Source organism: Limulus polyphemus, unplaced genomic scaffold (assembly GCF_000517525.1).
Source record: "Limulus polyphemus unplaced genomic scaffold, Limulus_polyphemus-2.1.2 Scaffold483, whole genome shotgun sequence".
NCBI lineage: Eukaryota > Metazoa > Arthropoda > Merostomata > Xiphosura > Limulidae > Limulus > Limulus polyphemus.
The window spans coordinates 487509-497317 of NW_013666093.1; the positions used below are offsets into that span (position 1 = coordinate 487509).

General features: G+C 33.6%; 1 protein-coding gene across 1 annotated transcript in view; it reads right to left on the minus strand.

Moving 5' to 3' along the window:
• The window catches only part of LOC106458545 (GRB10-interacting GYF protein 2-like), a 104191-nt gene that overhangs the window by 48633 nt on the left and 45749 nt on the right, over positions 1 to 9809 (minus strand). The window contains exons 14-17 of the mRNA XM_022384785.1: positions 3724 to 3814; positions 2437 to 2538; positions 1172 to 1236; positions 118 to 281 (exon numbers count right to left, since the gene is read on the minus strand). Coding sequence (XP_022240493.1) covers positions 118 to 281; positions 1172 to 1236; positions 2437 to 2538; positions 3724 to 3814 — 422 coding nt within the window. The remainder of the gene's footprint in view (positions 1 to 117; positions 282 to 1171; positions 1237 to 2436; positions 2539 to 3723; positions 3815 to 9809) is intronic.

Below are 9809 nucleotides of genomic sequence, written 5' to 3' on the forward strand. Positions count from 1 at the left end.
GGACATTCATAAATTAAGGGATACCTGTATAAAGTTTATAATAACAAATTTTAAAAGCCATTAATGCAGAAACTAAAAGTAGGCTCTATAAAATGATAAAATACCAAAGTATTTTACCTTTGTAGCACACTCTGTTGAAGCTGATGTTGAAGAATTTGACTCTGCAACAGCCTCAACTTTTGTTCTTGGTCTGTAGGTTGAGTTATGAGAGGGTGGACTCCACCCTGAGGCAAAGGGGTTGTCATCGGAATGGTTAAGGGTGTGGGTAGGGGTGGGCCAGCCTGTAAAGTTAAGATGCAGATTTTTATGCCATAGGAAGAATTATCTTGTACTTCACCATTATTATTAAGTACTGACTAACAGTCTCTTTGAAAAATAGACTGAAAAATATAAAGTAGTATCTATTTTAAAATACTTAACACTGCTATCATGTTGATTAAACAAGTCTTTATATCAAGTTAGGTTATATAATGAATTGTGAAGACAATTAATACACTTTGTATCCCCCATTAAAATCCTGAACTGGCTGATGCATATGTCAAAACAACAATGCTCTTTACTTTACTACACACTTTGATGCATGTTTCATAACAACACAGTACCCAACAATCTATGTTCTTTAATACATTTTATCCCATAAACACATGGGCTAATTGATGCATGTCTCCTAACAAAAAGTAGTCAACAATGCATTTTCTCTAACACAGCTTTTACCCCATAAAAATCTTGAGCCAATAGATGCATATCTCATAGTAAAAAAAATACCCAACAATGGACATTCTTTAATAGTTTTAAACCTATGAAATACTAAGCTGAGTAATGCACTTTTCATCACTAGTTCATTGATAAAAAACTTATATTTCTGCTATTTTCCTTTGCTAAAACTAGTGTGACAATTTCAATTTTCAGGATATTTTCCTAACACACCATATTGTTATTACATTTTTTCATACCCAAAACAAACTTCTTAGAATTTATGTTGCCTTATAAGTCTCCCTACTGTATTAACTCGCAATATGTTCAAACTAAATAAAAACATAACTAAGTTCTTAAAGGAACTCTCTTTTTAGAAAATAAAAGTTTGGAGATGGCTTGAATGGCTTTATCACAATAAAGATTTTTTTCATTACCTATTCAAGCCGTCTCCAAACTTCTATGACTAATTCCTTACCCTGAGAGGAGGTGGATTAGGACCGGAACTAAATGGAATTCTATTCCAACTCTTGATAAGTTCACCTAGATGATAAATGATATTGTTTCACATGACCAGACTGAGTATCATCTACATGTAATAATTATTTTATGGCATGCATGTACTTCAAAATGCAATGAATGAAGTTACTTGCAAGTAACAAATTTATGAATGCACTACATCCACTTGAACGATACAGAGTTTATAAACATAATACATGATTTAATTTCTGTAGTGTTCACTGGTGTGCAGAAAATGTTTTAATACTAGAAATAAATGACCTTATAATGCCAAATTGTTGTTTTTATTTAATTAGATGCTCAGCAATTTGCTTTACAGCTTCTTCAGGAGCATTCACACAAACTATAACTGTTTAAGCCAGTTTTTAAGTCTTAAATAATTATTAATAACTTAGCAACTTAAATGCCTAACAAATCAAAAGTATTTTATTCTATACAATAATGTCTTAATGCACTTCAAATTAAAATACAAGAAACTATACATTATTTCACTAAAATCAACAGAATTAATGACAATGATGTTCAAATTTAGTTCCATACAAACAAATGTAACCTATGTTTTGATAAAGTCAAATCATGTATGTTCCCATTCCCATTTCCTATTTGTATATGGTTTTAAACCTTTACTATCTAAAATTGAAATATGTACAGTATCCATTTCTCATCCTTATAAATATTTGTTGTGAGATCTTTACACACACTTATACAGATACATAATGTATTAAATGAAAAAAGATGTATTTTTCAATGGAATAAATATCTGTTTGATCAATCCAATGTGCAATTATTAAAACAAAAAGCAGTAACTCTAACCCAAATTTATAATTGCTAATCAACCTATATTAAGTTTAATTGCATTCTTTACTGAATTCTAAACCACTGCAAGTAAAATTAATAAAATAGTTAAGGAAAAAATAATAAATGCAATACCTTTTTTTTTGGTCATTCACATCAATCTTAATTTAAATTATTTCGTGTTACTTTAGCTATAATTTCTAGTTTTGGTTGATCACTGTTATTTTACAAAATTCTAATAAAGTAATTTTTCTAGTGTTAAAGTCCACTCTTCTCGTTTTTAAGGACAACTACAGTTCATTTCTATTATTATTATTATTCTTCCTTCACATGAAAACACCAGAAAAATTGGCTAACAAAGAAACTGTAACAAAGTATTTTAAAAAGCTTACTGCCAAACTTACTAACTGCTTCTGCGTCATAACTCACCTAGCTGAGCAAACCTTTCATCACATCCTCGTCTCACCATCAAAGCCATACTGAAGTAGCCCATTCTGAACCATTCTAGCATTTCTGGAGAGGTGAAAGGACCTGTAATAATACAAAAACAAAACATTACAAACAAGCTAGCTCAAAAAAAGTAAACTGAAGGGCCTTAATAATAATGAAAACATGATCTATACACTGTAAATAATTTTAGTAGGTTGAACACAAATCAACTTGCATAATTTAAACACTGGCACCTTTATCTAGCGAAACTCAATAACTTTAACCCTTCCTGAAAGCTTTTTTATTTACATACACACACACACAAAAAAAATGGCAAAATCATTACCACTAAAATAAAAACAGCATAACAGATATTGGCATCACCTTTGTGAATCGTTTAGTTGTTTTATGTTTTATATAATAATACTCAACAGAATATCTTTGTTAATCATATTTTATGATGTATAAAAGATGTTGCCATCACTTTTTTGAATCTTTTTAGTTGTTTTATGTTTTATATAATAATACTCAACAGAATATGTTTGCATTATTTTATAAAAAATAAAACGACTGAACGACTCACAAAGACGAGACCAATATCTGTTATGCATGATAAAATCTGGTTTACTCAAGAGTATATGTTTCCTAACCAGATTTTATCATGCATAACAGATATTGGCTTCACTTTTGTAAATTGTTCAGTTGATTCATGTGTTATATAATAATACTCAGCAGAATATGTTTGCTAATCACAGTTTATGATATATAAGAGATATTGGCCTCACTTTTTTTTTTGAACTGTTAGATTGTTTTATGTTTTATATAATAATACTCAACAGAATATATTTGCTAATCATAGCATATTACACAATGCAATAAAACAGAGCATCAGCTGAGCAATATTTAATGCAGATAATTTTTCAAAAACTTTTATGATAAACAAGTGATATATTTTTCTTGTGAAAGGATTACACATAACATTTGAAATTTGGGATTACAATGACAAGATGTTTAATATAGAAGGACTACTATATCTGTTGCATATTGTTTAATTTTAATGTGATGCACTGGTTACTTTATATGACTAGCCTTCTACTTAATTAATGGATAAGTTAGACAAAATCCAACTAAATTAAAGGGTTTTGCATGGATAACCTGATTCCTCAGACAACTTCATTTAATGAAAAAAAAGGCTTACCTTGTTTGTGGGTGCCATTTGCATTATATCATTCTTTAATGAGATACACTTTCTTATTAGAACAATATCAATATTGGAGAAACACATACCTTGAATTCTTCCCTGTGGATCTCTGTAGAACCACTTGTAAGCATCTTCATGGTGTGGTGGAAAAACTGCTGTTTTATCTACTGCGTCTTCCTGTACCAGAGATCATAATCAAACAGAATAAACTCCTCAAAATTTAAATAAAAAATTAATTCATAATTTTCTTGTTACTTCTGAACAATAACTGGAGCATTAGCTAAAGTAAACATTTAGTAAGTTCATATTGTTATGTATCCTACATTTATAGACTACCTTCTCAAACAATTCCTATACTTTAATAATTCTCATAAAGTACCTTGGTATCAAAATATTGATGAAGAAGCCTTTTTTACAACTATATTAATATATTTTTGTTTGGCCAATTCAAATCAACCTCAAGTAAATGTAACTATTAAGCTTAACTCATTCCTTTGCACCATCACGTACAAGTAGTTTATCTGTAAGTTAAGTGTCTAGAGAAGAAGAAATAGGAAAACAAAATATTTAGTGATATTAAGTAAAGTCTTTGTAAACAGAATTGTTAGATTGTATAATATAATGAAAGTTATTACTTTTTATTATATTTTTATCATAGCAAATGTTTTACATTGTTAGCTTAGCATACTTATTTTGGACTAACCTAAATCTCCTAAGCTGGCCAAACCCTGCGAGGTATTATTAGAATTATGGTCAAAACTACTGTTAATAGTGAGGACACCCAACTAATGAAACAATGCATTCTAATCTTTATAAGCAGGAACATAAGAAAAACATATTTAATTAGCTTTAATGACTACCATTTGATTTTTATTTACTCTTAAGTACATAACGTGCTCTGATGTGAAGTAAAAATTAATTTATTTGGTAGTAAAACAATCCTTATGTTTTATACACAAGTAAATTTAAGAAATAACAAAAGCTCTTAAGTGCTAGAATATAATAAATAACCCAATCTATTTAAGTCAAGTTCAAACAGTAATTGAAATCAGAATCACACTTTGTTAAAACTTTCACTTCAGCAGACTATCATGTTAGAAGACATTATAAATAAAAAACTTTAAAATGTCCACTGCAGAGACAGAGAAAAAAAGCTAAAATGAAAATAGAAAGAAATGTAAATTTCAGCAAAGGAATATCTTTCTATTTTTTCCAAAGGTCTAACATTCACACTTTTCACTAATTTAAGAGAAAAAGTCAAGAGATAAAACATTTTGGAATATTAAATAAAATCAAAACTAATGAAAATAATACTGAGTGAAAAAGAACAGTGCTTGGGCTGCCCTAGGCACACACATTTATATCCCCAAACAAATACGCCATATCAAGGCTTGACATCAGCTTTATAGACAACTTGTTTTGTAGAGCAAGTAAATCTACACATTAACACTATGTTCATGGGGTCCACTACTATTTGTTCAAATTTATTTTGTGTACTTTCCTAAATGTTCATAAGATTTTAGTAAACATGTTGTATACAAACAGTCAGATTTTTTAATAAATTACTCTTAATAAAGGTTTGTCTGGGAATTAACAAAGTCAGTTCGACTCAGACTCTGACTAGTTTGAGTGTAAAGTGATTTTCATATTCCAATGAACCTGTAGGCCAAATAATTCAAAGAGCTCGTTATATACAGTAATCAATAAATTGAAATCTTCTCTTACTATTGGTGATAAATAATCCAACAGTAAATGTAAGACAGAACTATTAATATTTTTTGAAAGACTGAAAGTGATAGGAGGGCCTCACAGGTTTGGTTCAACATTCTAGCTAATATCTCAATAAAGTGAGGATATTGATGGCTATAAATTCACATTATGTCTCAGCAATATCTATACTCTGTGTCATTTAGGCTAAACTCAAGACATAATATAGAAGTAGAAAAAAAATCTAAAATGGGCAATTCAGAGTAAAAAGGTGTCATGTGATTTAAAAAAGTGAAGATTATGTTAGGTTAGGTTGAGAATTTATTTAAATATTTCTTTTAAAAATTAAGAAATGAAAAGTTATATAATATTAAACTTTGACTTAAATTTCTATTTTTATGCCAATCGTATTGATAAAAATTAATGATCAAGTTATTTAATTAAATTTTGAATGTAACTCTTTAAAAGTTCATGACATGCACACTTTGACCCAACCCATGCATATAAAAGTTAAATACAGAAACATGAAACTAGTCCCATTCTCTTTAACACAGATATTGTTTCAACATATCCTTCCATTTTGACAAAATAATGTATTCATGCTACACTGTAACTTACTCAGGAGCAGTTATTATAAATTTGACTATCAGACACAAGCCTCAGACATACTTCCTACAATAGTTTTAGACTTGGAGCCAAGTTTTGCAGTCATATGAAAGGCAGTGCAGAGGGAAATGAAATAGTTAACACAGTTGAAATTTTCTTTATGCATTCAATACAGCATTATATAGTTATAAACTAAGTGGTTATATGCATAACTAGCTACAAGCTATTCTATTAGTTGATAAACTAAGTGGCTATATGCATAACTAGCTACAAGCTATTCTATGAGTTGATACACTAAGTGGTTATATACATACTATAACTAGCTACAATCTATCCTAGGAGTCGATACACTAAGTGGCTAAAGGCATACAATAACTTGCTACAAGCTATTCTAGGAGTTGATACATTATGTGGCTGTATGCATATTATAACTATTAAAAAGGAAGATACAATGCAGCTGCAGAATGCAAATCAGAATGTTTAAGAATTCCAATATATTTATGGAGGATTTATGACTACTAGTATTTTATTATAAAAAAGATTGTGGGTCTAGAAAAATCCATGTACATTCATTTGGAGATAGCTAGTCATAAAGAACTATAAAATCACATTTAAAACAATATGGGAATTTACCATATGCAAAAAACGTATGTTACTGTATTAAAGTCTAATTTTGATTTGTGGGCACAGAAAACCAAGTTAGCATTTTCTAAATTGTAAATGTATTTCCAATAATACTTACCTCTATTCACACTACAGCTAGCACTCGATTGTTAAGGTTTCTTTTCCTTTGCCCATCTGAGCATTGGTCTGATTTTTTCTTGCTTGCTCCCCCACTTAATTGCCCTTGAAATATCTGTCTTGTGACACTCTCTGCCTAAATCAATGTGCCCTTTATCCTGGTACTGTATATGAGCACATCCTTCAGATAATATTGTCACGTTTTCGAGACTGACCCAATTCATAGTCTCTAAGACCAGCTCTTAGTGAGGAGGAAGGGTGGAAGAGTTTGAGAGGAGTTAAGTATTATTGGAAATACATTTTTGGTTTAAGAAAATGCTAACTTCCAAAACATACATACCTCCTCTCACACTACAGCTAGAATCTCACATTTATAAGGTGGAGGGGCTGGTGAGAGCATTATCCATACAGAATGCATCTGCATAGATCATGGGCATACCAAAGAAACAAAGATTAGCACCTTAGTTGGGGAACTGCACTACATCCACAAGAGGTATGTTCTTCACCCAGAACCTAAATCATGCACTGCAGATGGAATTTGATGTGATTCATCATCACCATTGGCCAGTCCCCCAACCAAGTAGCCGAGATCCTACTGTCGGGGTTGGAATTATAGGGTGGTCCTTAAATCCCACATTAGTGCCTAGGGCATTTGGACTGCAATACATATATATTTGTATGTGGATCCCAACCTGTAGCTATAGAGTGATGCATCCCAAGCCACCAGAATCATGACGAGAAGGTAAGCACTAGTGGACAAACCCTCTCTCAACCTGAAGAAGTCCAAAAGGCAACACCCCAAACTTGGAATGATGGGATCCTGTATGCCATACTCAACCTGAGGAAACAGAACTCATCCAGTCTGGAATTATTAACACTCATCCTCACTCCACAACCACATGGGCAAGGTAAATTCCATTTGCCAAAATTATGGAGGGTGTGGAACAAACTGTACTCAACCAAGGACCCAGGAGGAGACAATGGACCCTCTTTCATGAAAAATGTACTGTTTCAATATTGATCAAAAAAAAGAAGGGCCACAATCGACCCAACCGAATAGCTGATCCAGTATTATAAGTAGGCTCCCACACAGGCTGGTGCAGCTCCTACAAACCTGTAAGCCCCCAACTTAGGAAACAGGAGGAAAATCACTCAAACATCTGGAGGAATAACCTCTGTCCACCACCACAGTGACTGGAAACCAGGTATGGTAAGGAATCCCTAGATCCACTATTAGAATATGAAGGGGGGGGGGGGGATAATGCACATTGGGGAGTCCTGAAGAACAGTGCTCTGGAAACAGTGCAATGAGTAAATCAAGTTCCCTAATTTTTAAAAAGCAAATCAACCCCAATTTATGCAATCCACTGATCAGCAGGGACATGCAGGATCCCCTTATGCTTTACTCATGATAGTCCAGCATGGTACAGTAATACCACCAGGTCTACCTCTAGGTGATCCTATAGAACACCACATTTCTACAGAGCCTTGTTGCAACCTAGATAAAGTATATTGTGTTAGTGGTTGCTAGTGCAGATTTGGTTTGATAAAAGCACATCTGACTGGGCAACACTCACTACAGAGTGGGATCCTGTGAAAAAGAGGAAAGGAACCCTAGAAATGAGAGAAGAAACAAAATTAGTAATGAAAATACTCACCCCTCTTTATAATCTAGCATATGTGGTTAATATAGTTACAGGGGTAGTCAAGAACCCTCATAGGAAGATATTGCCAGATCATGCAAATAATGTGAGAGAAAAGACTGGGGAAGGTCCACATACTAGCCCACACAATGTCCTCCAGTGGGCAATTCAACCAGACCGCTAAGGACATAGAAATGTGATGAATTTGATGAGATGTGACTCACAGAAGTTTCCTTGCCTCCAAAGAGAGGCTTGAATAAGCAGTATGGATCAATTTTCATAAACCACCAAATCAAAGTAACCAGGGATAAACCCCAGGAAACTGAAGGGTCACAATGAATAAAAAGCTATTGTTTAGCACCTCTAAAAACTTTAGTGCAAGCAATGTAACACTTCAAAGCCCCCACTGGACATAAAAAACAACTGGAATCCAATCGATCCTAGAGGGGAGAAAAAGCAATCAGATGAATTGGTGTAAAGGACTTATTGCCTTCCCTGGCTCCCAGCACCTTAAGTAAGAAGGACCTGTCTGGGTATAGAAGGATGTAGGTAGAATGATAGAGTCCTTTGCATGTGCAGCACAAACAACTCAGACCAGCGATGTACACAGGCCAGCAGCAACAACGATAAAAAACTTAACGAAAGGTGACACATGGTACATGAGACTAAGGGCTCAAACGGATGTTAAGAAAGAGTGTATAACACCACCTTCATATCCCAGTTAAGTAACCAAAACAGTTCTTTGGGACCAAAGACCCGAAACAACTTGATGTGGCCAGAGAGCACTGGGGACTCAAAGTATTTCTGTCTCTTCAAGTATCTAAAGGTAGTTGATAAGGCCTCCTTATATAGGGTGATTGTGGAAGATTCAAAACCCCTGTATAAGAGCCAGGTCAAAAACAGAGTTATTGTTGACACATCTGGCTAGAGTGGGTTCAACCTCCTTGAAATACACCATTGTCAGTATGTCTGTTATTTCCATTAGTAAATGTCCATTGTGGAATGAGATTGAGACAGGCACATGGCAACTCAAGAAGTAAAACCCTGAGCCCAACTGAGATACATGTTGAAGAAAACACCCAGATGGACGACATATTGTGTTGGAGTGACAACAGATTTCTTGGCTCTGATAAGAAATACCGCCTTGGTTGCTTTGGAAAGCAGTATCTGGGTATGATGTTCCACCAAATGACCAGTCATCCATGTAATGGTGTGTGCACAGGCCCAGGGAATGAAGGTGACAAGAAAAAGTTTGTACGATTCAGCAGAACACATATGGTGCCGATGCTAGTCCGAAGGAAAGAGCTGACCCTTGTGCACAAAACACAGTTAGTGGTGGAACAACTACACTATGGGAACATGCAGATAGGCACCAGTAACATCGAACTTGGTCATCCACAGTTGTGGCAAAAAATGACAATGCAGAGTAAGAAATGACTCCATTGAGAACTTTGGAGGATCTAGGAATTGATGTA